The sequence below is a fragment of the Hakea prostrata genome, chromosome 8 (assembly GCF_041222555.1).
Source record: "Hakea prostrata isolate BN-2017 chromosome 8, UWA_Hpros_2, whole genome shotgun sequence".
Lineage (NCBI taxonomy): Eukaryota > Viridiplantae > Streptophyta > Magnoliopsida > Proteales > Proteaceae > Hakea > Hakea prostrata.
In genome coordinates, this window is record NC_142607.1 from 35,862,323 (window position 1) to 35,888,456 (window position 26,134).

General features: G+C 39.4%; 1 protein-coding gene across 1 annotated transcript; it reads right to left on the minus strand.

The window, feature by feature from the left end:
* Positions 1-902: 902 nt before the first annotated feature.
* IMP4 (Ribosomal RNA processing Brix domain protein) lies at positions 903-20,088 on the minus strand. The gene is made up of 10 exons (XM_089165080.1): positions 19,874-20,088; positions 19,601-19,788; positions 19,415-19,498; positions 18,378-18,487; positions 18,143-18,193; positions 15,648-15,791; positions 11,529-11,618; positions 8,241-8,347; positions 3,710-3,794; positions 903-1,325 (listed from the first exon to the last, which is right to left on the minus strand). The coding sequence occupies exons 2-10, from the start codon at positions 19,710-19,712 to the stop codon at positions 1,227-1,229; spliced, it is 882 nt and encodes a 293-aa protein (XP_089021206.1). The 5' UTR covers positions 19,713-19,788; positions 19,874-20,088; the 3' UTR covers positions 903-1,226.
* Between the last annotated feature and the right edge of the window lie 6,046 nt (positions 20,089-26,134).

Here is a 26,134-nt window from a genome sequence, read left to right on the forward strand (position 1 = left end):
CTCTACCCATTTGGGTAGAAAATCCCAACTTGTTAAAATTTGCTTTTTTCGGTACAAACTATGCCAATGTCGGTTCCAATACAAAAAATATCCCGATAGCAACAAGCTTAAGAGGGAGAATAGGTCTTTAGTGTTTCAGAGATGAAACAATCTCACCCATTTTAGGATGAAATTCCACCTCCGTGCCAAGCTAATAGGAAACACATGCACAAAGAGAATTGTGGTCTGAAAGAGGACAGCAGCATGATGCGAGTAAAACGACACTGTTATAGTTAATGCAGTGTTTATATAGTAAGATCCATACTCTTCAGTGAAAAAGTTATAGATTCGACCCTAGCGGACGACAAAACCCCCGACAATGTAATCAAGTTACTCACATGCTGGCCCGAATAAACCTCATATACCAATAAAAAAAAAAGAACACTTTAATCATAATAGCGTTTGAAGAGGGGATGAAGGTGACCATAAAAGATTAATTCAACATTTTTTTTTGTACAAACAAACTTAATTAAACCGGAAGATTGGGATATTAATATGCCTTAGCAAGAGTCAAACCCACAACCTTTTCACTAATTTCACATTAGTTTAGATTCAAAACAAATTTAAAATGCAACCAAACATCCATTAGACACGCAAGATAACCTTCCATCTCTATTGGGTACTTAATTACTTAAAGAGAACTCAAGTTTCAACTTCAATCATAGCCATTACCCCACTCAGCCCTATCAGTTAGGGTATCTCCAAACTGAACCAAACCAACCACTCCTACCCAACAAAAAAGACACTCTTTTTTTTGACACACCCCTGTTCAAGAATGCTCAGGTATCATTCTCAGTTGATGGATCATAGAACCCACTACTTTCTGAGGTTCTGCTTTATCAAAAACTACCACCCCAATGCAATGCAATGCAATTAAAGTTGCCTGCTCCACGGCCTCTGTTAAAATAAATAAAATATTTTACAACTACTTAACCATTACAGTGAACATTGCAACTACCCTCCAGTTCCAGATTTCTTTGCCAAGAAGTTTGCAATTACAGTACAGCCTCAAATGAATGGTACCAATACCAACCTTAGCAGCAACTAAATAAATTTTACCGATTAACTATGATAAGGAATTTTGTAAGATACATATTTCAAAATTTAACAGGAAAAAAGAGGCAAAATGATCATTCCACATAGAGAGAAACCCTCCTACAAAAGGTTAGGATCACTTTGGGTTTGGGTCAATCACCAAGAATTTTCTGTTTCTTGGCAGTGTTCATGTATGGTCTGATTACCCATTCATTCTGGGCTTCACTCTGATCCACCGTCCCCAATTTTATCTGTGGAATACATGATACCAGAAAATGAAGACTGGTAAGTAGCAAATAACTCATACAGCATTTGATCAAGAAGTAGAGATGCCTTGGTTCTGATTAGATTCCATACAGCAATGGAGAAAATTTATAGCACAATACATGTTGCTTTAATAAATGGAAGTAAGTCTCCATGTGAAGTAGAAAATAAGTAATAGCGTGCAATTTCTATTTCACTAAGAATATCAACAAGATATTCAAGTCTTTCAGAGGTCGACACTATTTTTGACTCACTCGACCTATAATTAGCATAATGTTTTCAATAGATATAGTGTCCAAAAAAACATGATTAATGTAACAGTTAATACTCCGAAAAACCAAAATACCAAACAATTCGATCTAAACTGCTAATAATGCCCTTGACCGTTGACTGTCAAAAGGATTAGCATATATATATCAAAATACTTTAGATATACATTCATATATACAATTATAGGTAGTAAGGACAATCAATAAATGCTGTAAATCTTTGAACTATCTAAGGTTCTCTCCAAAGTTCTATCCCCTTCAGTGTTCCACATCAACCACCTCCCTAATGTCATTAAGTGGAAGCACAACCACCATCCAGGCTGGCAATTAATTCTGACAGTACCAAGATGACCATCTCTGAACATAAACCTGCCACCAGGCAGCTGACATATCCTAGTACAAGGTAGGATTTCAGGCCCACTTATACGGTGGCAAAATGAGGCTATAGATCCAGTACTTGCCAAAGTAGAACAGCCATTTTCCACCAACGAGGTCCACATAGATCTGGGAGTAGCCACGACCATGTTTAGAGATTGATAGAGGGGCTTGCAGATGGCTCAATGACTGCATGACAAGATTAGATGAGGTACTCAAGAGTCATGAGGAGGCTGTGAAGTTCTGCAGAAGGCATAGAACAGATTTAATCATCACTGTGGGGACCAATGGTTGGTACTCCAAATGAAGGTACAGGAAGATGAGTGTTTTAAGTTTTCAGTGGAAGTGATTTAATTGAAGTGATGAGTTCATCTGATAAAGCTTCAGCACGATGAAATCACAGAGTGACACTTTAATCTGGCTTGGGCATAAGGTTTTGAAGTGCAAACTAATAGACAATAGCTACAAAGGGGTAGTGAAACTGAAAGCAACATGTACCATGTTTCACAGTTCTCTGCTGGTGGTTCTATTGACGGGCAGGGAATAACATCTTAAAAAAAATTGAGACAATGACGTTTATCACAAAGGCATCATGTTTATGTTCACCCCAAGCAGCAAGAAGGGCAGGTCATGAGGGCATGGTTTATTGCCAGTCGCATAGTCATAAATAAGTTAGCAAGCAACATATGGGACCATCTAGGTTTTTCAAGAGACAATTCTTAAGAGGACAGCTTGAGCTGAAGAAAATGATTAACACCAGACTGGGCGAGAAGACAAGGGCAGGGATCATTGTATATTGGGATTCTTCATTCAAGAAGCTAATTAGCTGGAGAAGCATCCCAACATAAGCTGTGCTACAGCAAACAAATTCTGCAAGACCTCTCATTCCAACCTTACACGATGAAACCTTTGTGACATGTTCCCTGCCAAAAATTCCGACAAAGCAACCTCCTCCCTCTTGGTAGTTATTTTCCCATAAATTGACCAAAAGTATGGTCAAGTGTTTTTCTGCTAGAATTCCTTCAGACAAGATGATAGTCACTTCAGTACAAAAGAAAGATTTGCTTCCTGAATCCAAAGGGTTCCAGCTAATCTGGCTAAAATTTCTATAATGAAATTTGGAAATTTCTGACCTAACATTCTCATTTTGATAACTCACCAAACAAGGTGGGGGGCGGGGGCCCCCGGGCGGGAAACAACCACACCCGCCTGCTTGGTTAAATTTCTGACCTAACATTCTCATTTTGAATAACTTATCACCTTAAACAAGGTGGTAGGAAGGCAGGCAGTTAAACGAAGTACAACCCTCTGAATGGCAACAGAATGAGAAACATATTCAATTCCATACACCACAGATCCATAGCATTAGAGTTAAATTTCAGGATAAATAAAAGGCATATCCAATGCATGAAGCTCCCACCACTGCAGGGCCTAGGGAGAGTGATAATGTACAGTATAACATACATCATAAAATCCATTACAAGGAAACTAAAACCAAGGGCATCATAGATGGAGATGAGGAATCAAAATATCAAATCAGTTAATGCCCAATGAAGAATTAAACAAAGGCTTATTTTTTTCTCTGGCTAGGCATTAGTAGGTTCCACATTTCTATTCTTTTAAATTCCAATGTCAGCAATAAATTATGACAAACAAACAAAACATATTTCTGACAAAAGAAAAGTACCAGATTTAAAATTTATCAAACAAAACAGCCAGCAATTCACCTGATAAAGGCGCAACTCAAAGCGAGGACCAATCTCCTTGAGCTCAATTGATTTAGGACCCCCATGTTTCTCGTATATATGATGCCTGCACATTCAAAAAAGCATCAGAGAGTGAAAATCAGAAGTGCATACTGTACAGTACTTCGGATCTCAAGCTAGTTGGTGAATGCCAAAACCCAAGGGCTGGAACTTAATAAGATTCTATTAGCAGGTGATAAGCCCCTCATAACGCAGGTGTACAAGCGAAAGAATAAGGGGAAAAACACAATATCACTTCCAGCTGCTGCAGGGGATCAAAGTGAAGAGAGTACAGATGGCAACCTCCTATTGGACACCAACCACTACTCTGTTTACAGCAGAGGGGCAGAAGGGACAGTCCAGGTGGCAGAAGAAGATTGGGTAGATATGTAAGAGTTTGTTAGAATCTTTCGGTTATGCAAGGGAGGGGATAGAAGAGTAAGGAGGAGGAATTACAAGCAGTGCTTGTGGAAGAGGGAAGCCTCGGGGGGAATGGCCTGGCCATTGTGCTGTTCTTGTTTATCTGAATTTTCATTTTGCTTTTCCTAATATCAGAAGTGTCTTATCAGTTAGTAGAATCAGTTTATATTCATCAGTATTAACCATTCAGGTTTGTTCAATGAAAGCTACTGCTACTACAATGCTGTTTCTGCTGTTCTGAGTTCATAGTTATCAGGTGGTGATTCTTCCATACTTGTTATTAGTAAGGGTTAATCGGGATTCCCTGAAGGTTCTATCAGCAGGACTTTTAAGACAGAGAATACTCAAAACAAAGAGATAACCATGAATAATTTTCTGCAGCTCCAATACACATTCTTTCATTCATTCGTATGAAAGAGAAAACATATCAATTATGTTGCATAAATTAGATGCCTTGGTATAATGTTGTCCACAAGAGTACAAAAAAAGCTAACAACAATATTGACATAGAGACAGTAAAATCAGGGAACAGCACATACACAAAGATTGCCACATACACTAAATTAACAGCAAATTGTACCCATAAATGAAGAAACAAATAAGCTCAAACTTAAGACAATAAGAAATCACTAAGGAAATCAAGAAGTCAGTCACTATGACAAGAGTACATGCCGCAATAACCAAACTTTATATCGGCATTTCACAACAATTGCGAATAACCCTTCAAGGCTTTAACATCATGAGAAACAACAAAACATGTCATGAAGAAAAGGAAGAAATTAAATTTTTTCCTCCCCTTCCGCTAAGTGTAAACAGGTTAGTTCCTTCACTAGATGCATACCAAAAAGACACAACATAAAATGGTAAAGACAGATTGACAGTTAGAGAACTGCAAAGGTAAACGAGCTAAAAAAAGGCTCTAATTAATAGGCAAGAACCACATAAAAGAGATCCTAATTTCAATGCTACATTTAACCCAAATCATTAAATAGGCACCATGCAAATCCAATGGAATTATGATCCTCTGAAATAGAAAGCACTCAGGAAGTTTCAGGCCTTTAATAACAATGGTCTTTGGGTGGAGCTAGCCCAAAATAGAGTCACTCAGATATACCAAACAGTTGGTATTCTGTCACTTATATTTGCCTCAAGAGTGTGCCCAAGTACTATTTGGTTTAAAATAGGTGTCCTAACCATCATCTTATGTCTCTTGAGGTGTTGGCAGTACACCAACCCAGGAAAGGAGAGCAAGCCTTGGTGAAGGGATCTCTCCTTATACCCACTCTGACTACTTAATTAGAAAACCAAAAAGTAACTCATTTTTCTGGTTCAATTCTTTTAGACCCCTAGATTTGGTCATATTGATATTTTTAGTTTCCCTCGGTCCAATAACTATTATGCTCTGTCCTTGATTCTATATCCGTAAGATTGTAGCTGTTTTCTTAGAGTATCTTTTCTAAAACCTTGAACTGTGCTAATTAGCAGCAGAGCCTAACATCGCCCCAAAACATAACTAGATGATGCAGATTCATCACTAAACTGGGATTCTTTGCTTGAGAATAATTCTAAGGTTGAGTTCTTTAGATGTTGGCCTTTGATCCCATAGGCTTTCTATGCAATAGGCCACCTTTAGGGGCTCACAATTTGAGGAACTATGTTGCATGCGGGATTAGTTTGTTACTGGCATTTTTAGGGTGAATTGTTTAGGTTAGTTCAATTGAACCAGTCATGCATGTTTCAGTTTTTGTTGCAAGTAATTATCAGCACGTGACTAAAGCTGCTTGATAGCCTTGATTAGGATTCCATAAACACAATCTTATTTTGAGTAGTTTCTTTGTTATATCACTTTCCTACTCAGTTTAGGTTATTAATAACTTTAGGATTGGGAAAGGGCCTTCATTATCGAAATAATGGTCCATTTTTGAGTCTCCTACATAAAGTTGTAGAGAGAGTAAGCAATGAATACAAATTTGATTAATGAAAAAGTATTTGTTGCACTTCTCTTCTTCTCCGTTGAAGATTTTGCTTGACCAAGGCTGTGCAGTTGCTGTTTTTTCTGATTGACACCTTACAGTGAGATGCCAAGGTGGATAACTTGGTGGGGTCGCTGTTGGATACATCAACACCTTGCAGTGAGAAACCCAAATAGTTCTTCTAAAGCTGTCTTTTGGTTCTTCACGTAAGATTCAATTTGTACTCAAAGTTTTTCATCAAAAAATGCTTCTGTCCAGGTTCTTTCATCAGCAGTAAGTTTGACTCATCACCAACCCCATTCGATTTTCTTCTAACCTTTTAAACTCAAAACCCTAGAATTTCCACATCACCAGACATCACTCCAAAAATCTAAACTCTGCACAGACCAAACAGGCTTCAGTCTCTGGTGGTGAAGACCAACATCATAGATGAAAAGCAACAGGTTTCAGAGTCTCTGGTGGAGAAGACCAAAATCCACTGCTTCAGCTGTCTTTGTGGAGACAAAAACACACCTTTAACCATCACTGGCCTGTTGTTGCTGCAAGGACAGCTCCATTCTTGTGGTTGCATCAACTTTCTATTCTCTGAATCTCAGCCACTGATACGAAGACTGATGTCAGCACCCTCTCCTCAAAACAGGGGTGAGGTTTGGAGGATTGTTGCAGCCCCACAAGAGCCTACTTTATATGAGAGATCAAATAAATCTCCCAATAGAGCAGCCGATTGCACTGTCCATCAGTACACTACTGCTGCAACCCCCAGCCTTCACATATCTACCTGAATGAAATTTCGGGGGGTCCCTTTGATCTCAGTTGGAGCCCCACCACTACTGCTTGCTAGATACAATTTGCCTTCTAAATTCTATTCTACTTAATAATTTTGTAACCTGCATTAATCCATTAATGTGAACACCAAAATTAGCCCCAACTTGGAGGGTGAGTTTGCCTTTGTCTGGACCTTCAATTGGCATAAGTTATAGGCCAATCACAGAGCTGAATATTAAGGATTTGTTATAGAACTAACTGAAAACTATGAGTATTGTAAAGATAAGGAGGGGTTCTGTAAGCAAGCACCATAGGGAAGCACACCAATAAGGAGCGAGGAATGGTTTCGTACATGGGGAGCAGAGAGAATGCTAAGATAGCCTCAGTCAGTCAGTGGTAGGTCTAAAGAAACTGTTCTACAGGTTATTTTGAATGAAAAAAAGTGGAAAGTATATAAATAACTCTTATAACAAAATTCTCAAAAGTGCTGTTTGAAACACTTGACAGTATCCTAAAAAAGATTTGCAGAAAAAGTAAAAATCAACCACCAAATTTGACTCCTCAAATATCCTATGGCTGCTCTCTTTGACGCTAACAAGGTTTTGAAATGAACAATGGGCAACCCTGGTGCCAATGGTCTTGAAATGAACAATTGGAAGCACAAAATAGGAGTAGGAACTATAGAGATGGATTGGGATAGGGGAAGAATATGATTCCACAGTACACCTACTGCCATAGTTATTCATGAATCAGGTACTTAAGTGATTTCCTCGTCTTTACTAGATAAATAGTTCTTATCTAAGGGGAAGAGAAGCTGAAGAAGATAGCGCAATTTCACCGCAAAAGCAGCATCAGTGGTGCAACATGGCTACACATAAGATTGAAAGCAGGGATAAGGCAGTGCATATTATGACACTCTTCAGACTCCACAGTCAGCAGTGGCAAAGCTTCATGCAATGGGTATGCCTCCTTTTTTCTAGTTGCTCTCCGTCACAGATAAGCCATGTAATTGCTAAAGACATACCATTTTGGATATCTAACGGTCAAAAAAGTTAAGAACCTGCCAGTGTTGCAGTACTGAAGAAATGACTGCTTTTCTGAAGGACGAGGTTCAACAATACTAGTATATGGCTACAGCAGCCAGACATCAATGACACTTTTATCTGATTCTCGCCGTATAAATAGCATATGAGCAGACATAGCAAAGAAGTTGCTGTATAGTGAAATTGAAATTATTGAATAGACCAAAAAAGGCACCATAGCACCACCCAAAAGGGGCGGGGGAGAAAGAAAAAAATATGGAAAATTAGATGCACAGCAAGCAAGCCCAAAGAAGCTTATTTTATAAAACCAACCTGAATGAGATATAGTCTGACTGGTTTGCAAAAGTGATGATGCGCTTTGAATCTGGTTTAGGAACAGGTAGGAGATGCTTCAGAATATTTGCAGTCCTTTGACCCAGCTGTAAACATATAAAAACAACCAAACTAAGAATCCTGAACAAAATTAGTTATTGTAAGTTATTGCTGAGAAAGCAGTTTCATGAAAGTGTATCATGTATGACTCAATAAATCCTGAAGTAACCATGAGAGAGAGAGAGAGGACAGTATCATGTGCACGCTTAAATACTAGATGGTAGGCATTTATAACATCTATACTGCACATTGGGAGTTTATGATTGAAATCGCTCGTCGCCCTCCTTTCATCCAATCTCATGACTCATTTTGGAAGGAATCTACATTCAAATATTTTTATTGCTAAGACAAACAGTCTTTGAACAATGAGACTGAGAGTTATGCCTTTCCCCATAACACGCAATGGATCATTTCTTAGATGGATCGAAAGATGCAAGATTTGAAAGAAGAAAAAAAAGATAGTTATAAGGTTTGAAATCAGCACAAGTTGGTAAAAACCCCAAAGGTCAAATATAGAAACACGACCATTCCAAGATATGATAAATGATTAAACATAAAAAAGAAATACCAAAGAAATTTATATTTTATATATATATATATATATATACACACACACACACACACACACACACACACACACATAAGAAAAAAGAGTTTTAGAAAAAACAAAGTTAAATACAAAACTAGAAGATACAAATTACAAGCAAGGTTTTAAGCATCAATACATACAACTGCATTAGTCAGATAAATATTGGTTTTGGGCGTTAGGCATATGTTACACACCCTACATAAAAATATGGAGTCCCTACAGACCAACTCAATACATAGGCTGCCATAAGCCAGAAAAATTCTTCCTACTATATCTTAGGACCAAAACCTAAGTGTGGACCCTACTGAACAAGCAAAAAAATTGCACTAAAACACTTCAACATGTAGCCTGAATAACAAAGCCATCATTGACGTAGGTCAAGAAAAAATTCCATTGAATCATAGCTGTTCTTGCTTGTTTTGCAAAATCATAACCATATTGAAAAACTGACCTAGATCTGTTCATTTGTTAAACCATTTGAATTTTCCCAAAACCAAAAATGTTGAACTTAGAAAGAGAGGGGGGGATTCAATTTCTCACTTTAAAGATATGCAATATTAATGTGTGACTAGTATGTGTGTATAGTGTCTTGCGTGGATTTGCTTCCCAGATTTCAAATTATTTTAGATTTTAATTTCAGGAATTTAGAGTACAGTGTGTCACTTACGGTTTTTAAATGATCTATAGTTTTTAAATAAGCATGTGAAATTATGAATATTTAGTTTCTATATCTTGAACAATTTGAGAATGTTCAACCAGAGACACCTTATATATGTAGCGCAAACCCAAGGCACAAATCTCCCCAACTGCAGGGTCTGTCAAGGGTTCTAATGTAGGAAACTTGTGACCACTTGGTCACAATGGACCAACCTTCACTGTTGCACGAAGGCCAACCCTCAATATTTTGTACTTTTATATTGTTGGAAAACTAAATTTCCATAAATAGGAGTTTCTTTTTTGTTTTTTCACTTCAGCTGATCTGAAAATCATTTTTGAGTATTATTAGGGAGGTCTGGATTATATCAAATGATTGGGGATCAATAATAAAATAATTAAAACTATGACTACATATGTATTAATAGAATTTATATTTTTTATTAATGAATGAAATGCAAAGTTCGCAGTTTTCCGGTCCAAACTTTTCTCAAAGAAATGTTTTTGCTATGGTAAATTTCACCAAAACAATAAATTCCGTAGGTAATAAATGGATTTTGCTCGCTCAGCTGTTTTAAACAGAAAGGGTTGAGTAATTTCGGATCTTGTGATTGTTGCAAATGACACTGTTGAAGGTTGTTCCATTGTGACCAAGTGGATGTAAGTGCAATAAAGAAAACAGCCACTCTGCAAAAGCAAAAGTAAGGCTGCAAACATTATGACACTCCTCAGACCATGCAGTGGTGGAAGTCTCATGCACTGGGTACCCTTTTTTGGACAAATTGATCTTGTACAAGCGTAGAACAGATTGTAGAAAACAGTGGAACATAAGGATGCAAGTCTGGTCTTGAAGACACCTGAAGCTGCCCTGGCCTAGCCCGAGCCTAAACAGGGTCTAGGCTCAAAGTTTGGCTCTAAGGGCAGGTCAAGGCTGAGTGTTCATCCCAGCCCCACTACCCTGTAGGATAGCTTTGGTAAATGCAGGGCAATAGCATGGAATTATGGATCGTTATTTGTTTTATTGTTTGTGGCCAAGGTCGGGGACAGGCTCAAGGTCAAGGTTTTCTGGCTTGTCAGGATCAGTTCAAGGCCAAGTTTTAAAAAGCCCAGCCCAACTCAAGCTTGTCACAGCCCACATACTGAAAACTAAGATCAGCAGAGGGTTGACTTGCTTGTATTCTGGACTCTTTGACTTCTTGTGATGTAAACATTTTTAACACTTTGATTATTATCACTTGAAATGCATATTTAAGTTGTTCTATTTGAATAATGTGTGCTTTTGAGCTAAATGTATTTCACAATAGGGGTATTAGAGAATGCATGCAACAACATACAGCAAATACTACCGCACTATGGTCAGACACCAACACTACTAATATGGATTTTTTCCCCTTTTTTTAAATCTAAAAGTTCCCAAGTGGTTATAGGGTTTCAGAAGAAGTTTCAGGACATAATTTGCCCATTTGGGCTTTGAGACCCTCACTCAAAACCAATCAGTACCAAGTGTTGATCAAAATATTGCATTATATTTCATCTGGAGCCTAATTGAAAGTCAAAACCAAGACACGTGTTACTCAAGCTGCTAATCACAAGCAATTTTTAATGTGAAACAAAACATCACCACGTTGGGAGGCTAAGCTTTAATTTAAATTTATCCCAGATTAAACTTAAATTTTATTGGCACAATTTCCTTACATGACAATTCAACCACACACACACACCAAAAAAAAAAAAAGGCCGCACAATACATTAGTAAAACAACTTCCAAGTGTCATTGCTAACAGAAGAAGCTTTTTCTTTTTATCCCCCCCCCCCCGGCGGGAGGAGGAGGGCTTGAGATTTGGGCTGAGTAGGTAGCCCTAAGGATTTTAGATAGTTATTTAAAGTATCACTCTCTCAGTTTGACACTGTACACAGTTGATCCTCACTCGAGCAAGCAAACAAACATTTTTGCTTCTGAGCTATGAACATAAAGAGGACCGTACCTTAGTGGAGAAGTTGTCAAGAATTACATGAGGATAAACCTCAGGCATCGTTCCTATTGACTTCCTATCTTTTATGTCATGTCTTGTAACCTGCAGCCATATAAGATAACAGCAATGCCTTGCTCAAATAAAAAAGAAGTCAAAAACAAACAAAATAATTTGGGAGAGAGTAAAATTTGTAACAAAGGTGTCTTCACTTAAAAGATCGTACACAACCCATTTTACAGGTATATGGCCTGTTTTAGTCATTTTCAACATAATGGCACTATAGAAATAGGTCTAAATTTAAGGCTGATGTCAGAACATAGGTTATAACCACAATGATAAACTGTAAGTATAAAATTCCCATTTTTAACTCATTTCAACTGAAAAAAAAAAACTTGAATAAACAACTGTTCAAATTACAATGAATTAGCATATCTGTGAGTACTTAATACATCACTCTACATTTTTTTTCCCTATATATTCTCCAATATCTATAAGAAATTAACTTCCAGCAGCAAAATACAACTTAATCGAACTCTGGGTGCTTTTACATGTTGAGTTGGGTCAATATCTTATCAAACCGAGATTTCTCGCAAGTTGGGTAGTTTGTTTTTTTTATTTATTTTGTCACTAATCTGCTAAGACACCATACGTAGGTTTTGGAATAGGGGTAGTTTTGGGTAATGAAAAAACTCATGTGAGAGGGTCACATGGGAAGGGTGTTCATGGGGGGGTCCTTGGGGGCTTATCTAGCGTGAAATTATAATTAGAGAGAGGGTGGGAGTGAATCGGGATTTGGGGCAAGCATAGCTTGCGATGGTGAACTGGGGTGAGTTCACTGGTTTGGGGGTACGAGTAGGTGCTGTGTCAATTGTAAGGCAAGCACCAGTTTGACATTGGAATTCAATTTACAGAGGTTTGTTTGTTGATTGCGATCCCTTTTCTGTGCTCATATCACAGAGACCAATTGTGAGGAATTGCAAGGTGAGGTGAGTGATTCTGCCAGAGATTACAAAGGAGGAAACCAGAAATCTCTGGTGACTACAGGGGCTATAATTAGGTTCCAATCAATGTTGTATCAGAGTGATTCATCCCAGGGCAAGAGTGGAAGAATTGGAGAATACGGTCAAGAGATCCAGACCCAGGTTGCTGCGATGGGCTCAAGGTTCAAACTCATAAGTCAACAATTGGAGAAGGGGAGAAGGAGCAGCAAAGTAACACCCGAGTTCAGATCTGACCTCAGGACTTACCTGATGTATGGGAAGGCTCTGGAAATTGATTCACCAGCACTGGAAGTGACGCAGGATAGGGTACCAAAATCTCCACCACCAGCATCTAGTGCAAACACAGAGAGAAAAAGAGGCACAGATCCACTTCATCTTGAAGGGGTTAGCGAACACAAGGATTTCACGCCTCAGCAACTGGAGATGCCGATATTCACCAGCAATTGGATTGCAAAGGCAACGGCGATGAGATCCTCCGAGCAGCAACACTGCTTCGATGGATCTGTGCCAGGGTGGTTGCAATTCCAGGAACTACAGGCACCTATGACTTTGTGGGAGACTTTGAAGGAAGCCATGGTGAGAAGATTTGGTCACCTCAGTAAAAGAGTCCCCAGGAAGCTCTGATAAGCCTCGAGCAGGATGGTACTGTCGGCGAATTTCAGGAGCACTTTTGAGACCCTAGCTGCAGCGTCCGGTTGTCAGGAGACTCAGGACGAAGCCTAGCTTCGTGATGCCTTTCTATCGGGTTTAATGGACGAGATTCGGCCCAGGTCCACTTGTTCAAACCCAAGAGTTTGATCCAAATAATAGAGCTGACCCAGGCAGTAGAAGCAAGAAATTGGGCCCTTAAAGGCCTTCATTGGCCCAGTCTGGCGCAGCCTCTTCCTTCGGCCCAAAGACTGGCCCAGCGGATCTTAAAATATTAATTCCATAACATCAAATGGGCCTAAGCCCAACCCAGCAGCAGGGAACCCAAATGCTGCTGGATTTAACCCGGCTAGGTCAACCGGACTGACCCAACCACATCCTAATTCATCACCAGCGAGTCCCACTTCGTCGTGTTCCCCAACGTCTCCTCAGGCAATGGCAACTAGCCAGCGTTCTCGTTGGTTGACATAGGACGAAATCAAATTGAAGATGGACAAAGGTTTGTGTTTCTGCTGTGACGCGCCCCTATTCGAAGACCCATCAGTATCCCTTCAAGCAGATTAAGGTAATGATGCTCCATGAGGAGGACGATGAACCGGCGACAACTACAGGGGACGTCAGCAGTGGAGAAGTTAGAGTCGCAGGGAGTGGATCAAGTTCACCTAGAAGGCAAGGTAAGACTTTAGGGGGTAAGTAATGTTAAGACACCATACGTAGGTTCTGGAACAGGGGTGGTTTTGGGTAATGAGATAGCTCATGTGGAAGGGTCACATAGGAAGGGTGTTTGTGAGGGTCCTTTGGGGGGGGGGGTGGGGGGTATATAGCGTGAAATTGCAATTGCAGAGGGCAGGGAGTGAATTGGAATTTGGGGCAAGCATAGCTTGCGGTGCTGAACTGGGGTGAGTTCACTGGTTTTGGGGTAGCAGTAGGTGTTGTGTCACTTGTAAGGCAAGCAGCAGTTTGATATTGGAATTCAATTTATAGTGGTTTGTCTGTGAATTGTGATTCCTTTTCTGTGCTCATATCAGAGAGAACAATCCTGAGGGATTTTAAGGGTGAGGTGAGTGATTCTGTCGAAGATTACAGAGGATGAAACCAGAAACCTCCTGTGACTACAGGGGCGATAATTAGGTTCCTATCATAATCTCATCTCAATAATGAGACATAGCAAGACTGCAAGTTCTTGATCTATGGTTAGATTAGGGCTTCTTTTCTTTCCAATAAGATGATGTAACTTTGCCTTTGATTTTAGTTCCCTTAGATTCCCACGTGGATTTGATGGTATATGTAATTTGAGTAGCAGCAATCCTCAATTGTTGATCTTCGTCATTGATTTTGAGGTTCAGCTCTTCCATCTCTGTCATTCTACTCTGTCATGGTTTAATTTCTACTTGATCCAAGGTATCTAGCTTCATCGTAATGCCCCATTTGCTGTGTTTTTGGTGAGTCCTTCCCAGTGCAGAGATCAACTTCGACTCAGCATTCGTCTACTTGAATCCACTATCTTTCTCTAGCTAGGAGTACTTACTCAACTTGAACTACACAACTGGGTGGCTTGTCAGTGAGGGTTAAAAATGACAAGCCCAATGAAACCAATCTGAGAGGGTCCAATCAAGCCCAGGCAAGTCTCCCCAACTCAACCAGGTATTATGGTTTTTGGCTCAACTTGGGTCACTCAACTTAGTCAAAACCTGGTTCCCAACTGCGGTAATACCTAATGTATAAGAGGTTCAACCAAGGACCATCTACAGTATGATCAATGTACCAATATTCTAAGGACTTCATAGAATATCAAATGTCAACTACAGTGGCTGATTCATAACTTGTGGCAGAATACACAGTGAAAAGAGAAAATAAAAGATAATAATAATAACAAAAATAGATAGGATAGAAGAAAGGTAAAATTGGGTTCTAGATTAGGCATCTTACTCTCTCCAAGTCACCTCACCAAGATTCCCTCATGCCTATCTCTCAAGGATACATGGTTCAGAACCACTCTTTTTTTTTTTTTTTTTAACATCATCATTAGCTGATCTACAAAGCCTTTTTACTCTATTTATAAATAAAGCATGATTAGAAATGGTAATTCTCTTTTGGCTATGAGGAGGATCCCAGGATTTCAAAATAGAAACCAAATCAAATTAAAAAAAATAAAGGATTCAAATAGAAACTTCTAAATAATAGCTAAGCCTAATTCCTAAATCTGAAACTAGAAACCAGTACTAACTTGCTACAACTGAATTTGTACACTACCTAATCTCCTATCACAACCAAAATGGGAATAAAAAAACAAGGTAAACTAACTAGCTAAACAAAAATAAAAACAAAGCTGTCCACGTGCACCAAAATCATTATTCACATGAACAGGAACAATAGCTCTGTACCGTATTGTTCCTGTTCATGTGAACAGTTGCTAAGAAAGAGGGGGGTGTTTGTTTTCTCTAAGAGGAAAACAATAATCAAGAGAGATTCAAGCACTAACCACATTGAGTAATCCGAAGTATGCAGTTGGACCGAATGGTAAATGGCAAACAATCAAACCATCTGGTTGTCCACGATGCTCATGAACCAACAGAACATCTGTAAAGTCATGTGCACGGCATGTTTCAATAATTTCAGAAATAACCTGCAACGGTGCAAACCAGGAATCAAGTTGCATAGATTTCTCCAGTACTTGGATCAAATGCATAATGTAGACTGGCAAAATATTAAGATAAACAGTACAATTGAACTGACAAAGTACATAAAATAATTGTAAATACTGGCTTCTTAATAAGGGCTCCAACATAAAACTTATCTCGTTCATATTCCATTTCGCTCTGCAGAAATGCTACAGGTTTTAAATCCAGGAATCTGTGTAATTATTACATGTTTTAAAACACCTACCAACTGTCCAAAGGGATCCTCCCCCTTAAAGAGGGGCTACAAAGGAGAGAACAACGGGAGAGAAAGAGATCATTTCTGTTTGAATTTGTGCTGAGGCTGCAGCCCCACATATTCATTTGTTCTGAAACTAACTCCAACCTAAATGGTCCAACTGTGGATCCACGGGTAACCAACCCCCTCAACGCACATGCACACACACACTCAGAAATGCACGTTTCCAACTTTTCATGGAAACAACAACAAGCGTCACACTCTATAAAGTGGTTATCTAGCAGGTAATGCCTTGATGGAGGACTTGCATCTTTTGAGTAAACCCAAAAGGTTTAGATGGAATTCTATTTTAATGCCTTCTTTGTTAGACCACCTGTATATTTTGAATCGACTAATCAAAATGTTTTGCCAAGAAACAAACCAAAACACACAAAACAACCAAAAAAGGAAAAACTACAAGGAGAATAACCTAAAGGGTTTTGAAGAAGAAAAAAAATGTAACCTGGTTGTGTAAAAGAAAAGAAAAAGTCATTTGCTGTACCCTATGATACCTGGACCTTTCATTTTGCCAAAATACCCATTTCACACACAAGACAACAATTTCCAATGCCCCAAAAAAGAAGGGATATGATACAGGAGAACAAAGCAATAGAGTGGAGAAAGTTCAAAAGAATGCTGTAGCGGAAATTAAAAGATTTGGAGATACAATCATATCCATCAAACCTGATTTTGGAGAATCAGTAAGTCACATTTTCAGGAACTCGTTTTGGACTGGTACAAAGTTTGGGTCAAGGCAAAAAGAATATTCTAAGCGATAAACTGAATGGACATGTTAGGACTTCGGGAAGATAATAAAGATATCAAGGTGTACATGGAGGCTAAGGATTAGGAGAAAGAAAGAGAGGCTCTCAGTTTTTGTTGTAGGAACACTTCTTCTGAAAAGAAAGAGGTGCATTTAGTTACCCACAAAAGTGGGTATTCTATTATATCACAGGAATATATCTCTTTTAATGGAAAGCATCTTAACTGTTTCATAAGGACCCTAAGGTTCTAACTTGGGATGCCTTATGCAAAGAAACATAAGATAGGAATCCGTGCTAACATAAGGTGGCGGAGATGAAAAACATTACAAAAATTCATCTAACAATGAAATAATCAACCATGGAATGTGGGACATGTGAGAGAGACAGTAGTACAATGCAGGACAAGGTGACACATATAAAGGAAGTTTCTAAAGAGGCTCTAGGGGAGTCAAAAAGTATATGTCATGCCCCTTGAGACTTGGCAGAGCATGATGACGTTTAAGCAACTATTAAGATTTAATAAGGCTGGTTTCAAGACAGGGCAAAGGACTAAAGAGGCATAAATAGCAAGAAGCACAGAAGACTGGTAAAAGCAGGGACAAAGAAATATGAAGACCTTTATAATAGGTTGATCACAAAGGTGGAGAAAAAGCTATCTAATAGATACATAAGATGACAGAAAGGAAGAACATAGACTTCGACCATGTTAGATTATTAAATGTCATGATGGCGGGGTGTTTTTATGGTCTACTCAACAAAGACCTCCAATAATCTGGGTCTGGAATGCAGCATCACTCATCTTGACACCACACAGAAAATAAGGCATTCAAAATGAGGTGGAATGGCAACACTAGAGTTGATTAAGTGTAGCTCCAACTCATAATAAGCTTCAAGAGAGCCATTTGAGATTGCATGGCAAGTTCAACCAAGGCATTGGTGTGCCCCAGTGCAGAGGAGTGACTTAATTAAGATTAAGGAAACTGACTGCAGGTTGGCCTAAATTAACCATAGACGAAGTGGAGAGGAAAGGCAGGTTAAGTTAGGCCTTTTCACCAAGTATGACTTCAAATAGAGCCCACTGGATAGCAACGATCTCTTTACCAAAAAAAAAAAGATAGCAACGATCCATGTTTCAGATCCTATATAGTTAAGATAAGGTTATCACGTCTCCCATTTGCATCCATATTTTATTCATATTCCAAACTTTTGGGAATTGATGTTATGAATTGGTAGAGCATGGCATACCCATCAATACACACTATAGATTTTAAAAGGGTGGAAGAATCAAGACACCAACCTGACCACCCCGATTCATTCGCTGAGCATTAGGAAAGACAAACTTTAATTCCTGAAAGATGAGTTGGGAAATGTTAGCAACCACCATTCAATACCAAAAGGGTAACATGTCATACTGGAAATGAAGTGACGGGATTTTCATTCTCTTGCACTTTTTCTTTTTTTCTCTTTTCTTTTCTTTTTTTTTTTTTTTTTTTTTTTTTTTGGGGGGGGGGGGGGGGGGGGGGTGAACAAACCTTCACAAACTGAGTAAGCGGAGCACTAGGATTACGAGATGTAGTCAATAAAATTTTAGGATCCTTCTCTGTCGCATTTGCATACTCATCATCGATGTTCGTTCTTGGTACTGAGCTCATGCAAGAAAAGCAACAAAATCATGCCAAATATTATCTCAAAAAGGCTTTGTATAAAACAGAAGTACTGTAAAGATTCTCAATCACGGTAAGTTGACCCTTAGAATAGGACAGGGAGGAGCAATATGATATGCAAAGGTTAAACTAAGCAAGTGTAGAGGATGCCAGGAAGGGCTAAAGATAAAGTAATGCTATGGGATTCTTCTAGAAGAAAATGCAGAAATCAAACTCTGGCAGAGATCAGAAGTGAAAATATTTCCTCAGCCTTTTTTTTTTTTTTTTTTTTTGTGGGGCCGGTATGGATTCAGATAAAGTAACACTGTTATTACATACAATATATGAGGTCATGTAAATCATATGAGGCTATCTTGAACTTTGCTCTTCAATCACCTCTATTTGAGGGCGTTCTTTGTACTATTTCTCACTGAAGACATACCAACTAATAGAACCCGCTCACAAACCATGTCACCTCTTTTTCCTTTTTTTTTCTGAACTTTTACAATTCCTCTTGTTCTGTACAACAGTTTCACATTTATTCTATGATAGGATATAAATCATTCCAGAAGAGCAATAAAAGGGTCCCTTCTGATTTCCTTCTGTCTGCTTATGGAGTAGAAATCAGCAAAACCTTTGGTTCTTAAATATAATGACATACAACTCATTGAACACTTCACAGCATTCAGGCCAAGGAACTCCTAGCATTCAATTCCAGCACTTCATGATTCAGCATATTTAACCTTAACAGGTGGTCTTCAAATGACAAAAGTAAGGGTTTCATTCCTCTATTTTACTGCCAAACCTCTTTCAAAGTAAAACTATTCAAAAATAAATGTTCCAGAGCCTTAGAAATTGAACAACCAGTATAATTTACACCCCAGAGTCTAAATAAGGAATCAAGTGCAAATTTATTATAAACGGACCTGCTGTATTTTCATCCTCAAGATCAATCTCTTGACGCAGAGCAGCCTCTTCGTTTCTGAGCTCAGTAGGGATTGGTTTTCCCTCTGTGAAACCAAAATCAGAAATTTCATATAAAAAAAAAAGGTAGATACAAGGCGAGCATAAAACACAGAATGAGAAGGGCGGAAAGTTTTCCCAACGGTTACCATCTAACGCTTCTCTGATCTTTCGCTTCTTCTCGTATAGCAGGCGTTCTTTTCCTTCCAAGCTTTTACGATAAAGGTATTCTCGTCTCAATCGGATATTTCTACGCAACATCTTCAGAGACACTAAAGCTTCTTATCAACGAGCTCCAAACTCCTCTTTGATTACTGTAATAAGACTGGTCCACAGACTGAAAAGAAGAGTCTTGCCCACTATTAATGTTCAAACCAGTTGATTTTCACTGTACAAAAAAGTATTGGGAGTTCAGATATTACTTCAAATTGAACACAGCTGAACAAAACTTCGCTTTAACGATGAGCTTTCAAGGTGGAGCTCGAGGTCTGAAGGGAGAACGGAAACCCAACTTTGTTGCAGGGACGGTGAGCAAGAGTTCGTCGGGCAGGAGAAGAACAGACGAAAACGGAAAAAGAGTTTCAAGAAACTACAGGCGAGCGGCGAGGTTTATGGGAAGGGTTTTTTTTTTTTTTTTTTTTCTTCCGATTAGGTCCTTATGAGATGGGAATGAGAATGGATACAAACCCAAAACCTCTCCCGGAGAGGTTGGGCCCTCTTTATTAATCCACCATTGGCTATTTAAGGGCATGTTGGTTTATATTAGTCTAGAAATTTTAAATCTATGGAGTCAGTAATTTATCAAATTAACTATTTGGTTAACTAAATATGTAGAATGAAATTTGTGGATTCATCTGTGATTTTTGTGAATGCACGAATGTTTAGCATAATAGCTACAAATTCACATTTTTAGTGTAAAAAGATGATTTCTAAATTTCTAAACAAAGTCTTTAGCGTAGTGCTCTGCAACTCTCCCACCGCCGCTCCGCCGATTTGCAACTTCTCCAGATAGCAACGCTTGAGACGGAGAGACTCGCCTAAGTGGTCTCTCCGCCTCCCCTATTCCCCTTCCCTTCACCGATATCCTTTTCCTCCCCCGCCTCTCCCAATCTCCTTCTCCTCTCCCGTTCCTCTTCCCCTCATCCGACCTCCTTCTCCTCTCCCGCCTCTCCCAATCTCCTTCTCCTCTCCCGTTCCTCTTCCCCTCATCCGACCTCCTTCTCCTCTCCCGCCTCTCCATCTCCGGTCTCCCCTGTTCCTCTTCCCTTCATCCTGATCTCCTTCTCCTATCCCGTCTCTCCGTCTCCGCCTTCCCTCTTCTTCTCCCTTATCCCGTTTCTCCTCGCCTGCGCCGAACGCCAGATCCCCAGATCTGGTATCTCGTTTTCCTTTTCAGCCCTCCTCATCTACTCCCCTCCTTCCTATTTCTCTCCTTTCCTCATCCGTTCCTCTCCCTCTTTCTCTTTTTGATCGGACACCTAGATCCAGCAACTTTATTTTGGCTTAGATTTTTTTGTTTTTCTGGCCGATTTCTCACCCTGGTTGCAGCAGTTCTTTTTCCTTTTTTCTAGTTTTAGGGTTTAAAATAACAATAAAATCTTTGGTTGCAGCGATCGTTGGTGCACTCCGCGATTAACTCCAAATATGGATCCAAGTTATTCTACGGCAAGCTTGATAGATACGCCTCTCCGGCAGAGCCGGATGGCAGGTCCAACCTTCCTCCGCACTTTTGATGCTACCACAGCTACAACCGCACGAGTCTTGTGTCCGCCCTTGAGGCGTGTTGTCTGTGTTGTCTGTCCGCCCTTGAGGCGTGTTAAGTGTCCTCCTTTAAGGCGTGTATTTTGTTCCCCTATGTGGGTGACGGTGCTTATTTGGTGATGTATTTATTGCAGCATTATTTCTAAGGGTATATTGGGTTTGACCCATCCCTTACTCAGGATGACCCTGTTTATTGCATGTATGACAGTTTGGTCGCTTTCCGCTCATTGGTTCGGTGTGAACCTTGTGTTTTCATGCAGCTGTGTGTCTGTACTTTTATTTCTTTGATGAATGAAGTACTCTTTACCAAAAAAAAAATCATGAATCTATAAATTTTCACAACTAAGTATAAATCTTGCATTCATGAATCCAGAGATTTGAAATCTCTGGATTCGTCTAACCAAACAAGCCCTAAGGGCTTTGGTTACTTGACTCAGGAGATTTTAAATTTATGAAGTCATGATTGATAAAATTAACTGTTTGGTTAACCTGACTCTTTGCAATGAAATCTCCAGATTCATCATGGAAAATTGTTAAATATCCTAAATTTGTAGAATGAAATTTGTGAATTTATTATGAAAAACTGTTTGGCTACCTAAATTCATAGATCTGGTTTTTGGGCAATACATCGCCGAAAATGGCAATATTTTCGGTGATACAAAAATTCGCCAAATTTGTGCAAAATATCATTTGAATTTTGGAATTTTCTCTCTCTTCTTCAAAATTCCCCTAGACCTTCTCTCTCCAATTTCTTAGCATTCTTACCATATTTTTGTTCGATCTTCAACATACAATTGTAGGTTTCGCTTCATTCTTGACAGGTTTAGCATTGTTTGCGACAATCAAGTGGGATTTCACATAGATCTGGGTGTCTTGTGAAGTTTTTCATATGAGAGGTAACTATTGTTCTCCAAACTATTTTTTTTTCTTTCAAAATGCATGCTATAATGTTGTTGGATGGGCATGAAATTAATATATATTTAACACCGTAGGCCAATCTACAAACTCATAGAGTCGAATTTTTTCGCTAAGTAATTTATTTATTTATTTCGGGTGTGTGCTTACTAATTACATGATATGTGTTGTATCATGATCGAAAAAACATATGTGGATCCATAGGCCAATTTACAAACTCACAGAGTTAGAATATTTTCCATCAATAAATAATTACTTTTTTAAAATTATTAAAAATATTAATATAAAATATAAATAATTATGAAAAAGGAGAAAATTTATGAACAAATAAGGGAAATGATTTTGAAAATTATAGAAAATTATGGAATAGTCATAAGTAATTTCAAGTTTTACTCGTGTGGCTTCATTGTCGGTTTTGATATGGTAGCCTTTTCTTTCAAAAAAATTTTAAATATTTATTTTGTAGAAAATACTATATTTGTATTATTTATTTGCTTATGCAATCATTTTCGATGCAACAGTCATCATGTCAGGCAGTGGAGAGAAGCATGTTCACAGAGAGAACAGCAGGGCCAGGGACAACCACAGGAAGCTGCAACGAGGGGAAGGGTTGATCCAGGATGGCAGTATTGTGTTTCTATTAGTGGCAACAAGAGTAGGACAATATGCAATTTCTATGGTAAGGAGTTGAACTCAGGTGGCATTAGTAGGTTTAAGGCTCACATCTCTCGCAGTTCGAAGGATGTGGTCACATCCACTAAGGTGCATGCTAATATAGTGAAGGCAGTAAGCGAGTTGGAGAAAGAAAAAGTGAAGAAGAAGCAAGAGAAAAGGAGGGTGAATGTTGCATTGGACGAAGCAGTGCGGGCACCATCATCTTATAAAGTTGATTCAAATTCTGATCGGAATGTTAATCCAATTGATATCAAAGAGCAGGAGGAGAGGGATATCAGATGGGCAATGGCTGAGAGCATGGAGATGCGGTACCAAGAGTAGGAAATGGCCATAGCTAGATATACAAGAGTTGGTCCCTCTAGGGTTGCAGGGGCTGGAGTATCTGGATCTAGGAACAAGGGTGATATAAGTGTATGTTCAGCCAATCACAAAGTTAAAGGGCCACATCTACAGCAGATCTACAAGGACCACGTGACTATCCATAGAAGAGGGATCCTATCCTAGAGCAGGATCCTGACATTTTCAGAAGGAAGGGGGCCAAACAACCCAAGATTACAGGTGCATGGAAAGCGATGGCTAAGAAGGGGAAGAAGGCAGTGGAGAAGTGGATGTACTACAATTCTATTCTAGCAAACATAGCACAGGGTCCATATTACAAGAATATGATTGACACTATTGCAGAGGCAGGTCCTAGATACGTTAGTCCCACCCTTAAAGAGGTGATGACCACCTTGCTGATTGAGAAGAAGAAGGAGCCGCAATAGTACATTGGTGGTTTGAGATCCATGCGGGGGTCATATGGATGCACCATTATGTGTGATGGATGAGCTAATCCGACAATAAAGTCTATGAACAACTTTATGGTGTATTATGACAAGAGGACCATTTTTTTGAATTATATGGATGCTACTGGCCACACGAAAGACCACAGGTATATACTTGGACTTCTGCAAGATATTATTGATGAGGTTGGGAAGAATAATGTGGTGTAGATTGTCACCGACAATGGCTCCAACTTCAAGAAGGCAAGTAAGGTACTAATGAATACACTTTGATATAATCTCTATTGAACACCTTGCGCAGCTCATTATATCGACCTCATGTTAAAGGACATCGGTAAGATCAATATTATCCAGACCACAATGGAGAGGGCTAGGCAAGTAAATAATTTCATCTATAATCATAGTGTTGCTTTGGATATGATGAGGCGAGCATGCAAGGATGAGTTAGTGCAACCCGGTCCGATGAGATTCGCCACGAATTTCATTGCCCTCAACAATACTCAGGAGAGGAAGGCGGGCATTAGATCTATGTTTGCATCAGAGGAGTGGTTTTCATGGGTTAGATCTAAGTAAGTTTGTTTGTTTTTGTTTGTTTTTTTTTTTTTTCCTACTATTTGATTTTACAAGTGCTTATGAATATCTAATATGTACTATCTATTAATTTTAGTATAAACAGTGGGCACACAACACAAACTACGATATTGTTTGATGAGTTTTGGAGGAATGTGACTATTGTGCTAGAGACTTGGATCTAATAATCAAGGTCTTGCGTATGGTTGACTCATCCCTGAGGGGGCCCACTATGTCCCACATTTTATGCAGCCCTTGAGTGCATAAATACAACCATAGAAAGAGCTAACCCCAGAGGTCACACCGCTTGCCTGAATATTGTGCATGTTAGATGGACCACTCATCTAATGCATTCAATGCATGGGGCATTCAGTGTGGGTTATTAATTTGTATTGTAGACTTGTAGTAGATATTAGTAATTCATTCAATGACAGGTCTATGTCTCTAACTGTGAGCTTGTGAATTGGGCAACCTATTATCTCAATCCCAAATATTAGCATAGCAAAAATTTGGTTAGACCTGCTCAATGCCGTCATGCAAGTTATCTCGAAGTTGGAGCCGCACCCAGTGTTCCAGCCAAATTGCCACATGAAGGTTAGAACTAAGTACTTGTTTTTTATTTGAGAAAGAATTTAGCTAACCATCAATACAAATGATTGTAGATAAAGATGTTTAGGGATGCACTGGGGGTCTTTGGTTCAGATGTTGTTGTACATACTCAACAAAATTATGATCCAGGTTAGATGCATGATTATTACTATTATATGACATTTTACATATAACTATATAAGTAGGATTCTTTTTATTAAGTATTAAAGTATTAACTTAATTTATTTGCGATAATACAGCTGAGTGGTGGGCTTTGTATGGGGGCGATGCAAAGAACCTCCGGAGAGTGGTAGTGAAGATCCTCTTTCAAACTTCCTCTACCTTTGGGTGTGAGAGGAACTAGAGTACAATTGGCGTTATTCACTCCAAGAGGAGGAACATATTGGAGGTTGGTAAGTCAGCCCCTGAATGACATCGTGTATTGCCACTACAACATGAGGTTGAAGATAGAGCATGCCAGGATACATGCTAACCGTGACATGGACAATGGCATCCACCTCGACGATATCTTCGAGGTCATTGCAGATGAACAACATCCCCTCATTGATTGGTTGTTGGACAGGGGTGAGCCGGTACTAGACCAGCCTGGAGGTAGGCCAAACCCCGTCATTGCTCAAGCTGCAGGAGTTAATGTAGATGAGTACATGGTATCTCGAGAGGGGCAAGCACATGCACAGGCAGTTGCCGCCACTACGGATGAGGATTGGATGGTGGAGCCTGGTACGCACGAGGATGATCAAGATGACTCCCTTCCTCCCATTCCCAGTCAAACTCGGAGGGATGATGATGATGACAATGGTCTTGGAGGTGGTGGAGGAATACAAGAGCAATTACCTGTTCCATTACCAAAGACATTGCATCCCCTAGAGAGACTCAGTACACGCATGCCACCCATGATGATGATCACTATGGTGAGCTTTATCGTGGTTGTCCTACGAGCTACACTCACCCAGGGAGGGGGGAGGGTCATAGGGGGAGCAATAGCACATGCATGGTTATAGTGACGATAGTCAATCATATGGCTTATACGGCCATTACAATCCAAAGGACAGCTTGTCGAGAGTGATGGGGTCTATGAGTTTTGAGGAGTCCATAGGCTCCACATCTGCTTATGGTTATGGTGTCCCTCCCGCTTATAAACATGATGGTACATAACCGTCTTCTAGGAGTTCGCACTACTATGGGGATACTGATGGATCATCCATAAGCTTGGTTTGCAGGATGGCAGCACATCTACTTATAGGGATTATGATGGTTGGGATCATTATCATCAGAGTGTCCCGATTATGCCTCCCATTAGCTCGAAGACAACTGCTATGTTGGAGACAGGATACCAATATTGTTTGGATGTAAGCCTACTATCATATAAAC

Bases quoted from the DNA above. Each gene is read 5' to 3' on its own strand.
- IMP4 (XM_089165080.1), bottom strand. From the start codon at position 19,712: ATGTTGCGTAGAAATATCCGATTGAGACGAGAATACCTTTATCGTAAA. The intron at 19,499-19,600 runs GTAACCGTTGGG...TTGGTTTCACAG, and splicing joins GATCAGAGAAGCGTTAGATG to AGGGAAAACCAATCCCTACT. The intron at 18,194-18,377 runs GTTTGTTCACCC...CTCATCTTTCAG, and splicing joins CGCTTACTCAGTTTGTGAAG to GAATTAAAGTTTGTCTTTCC.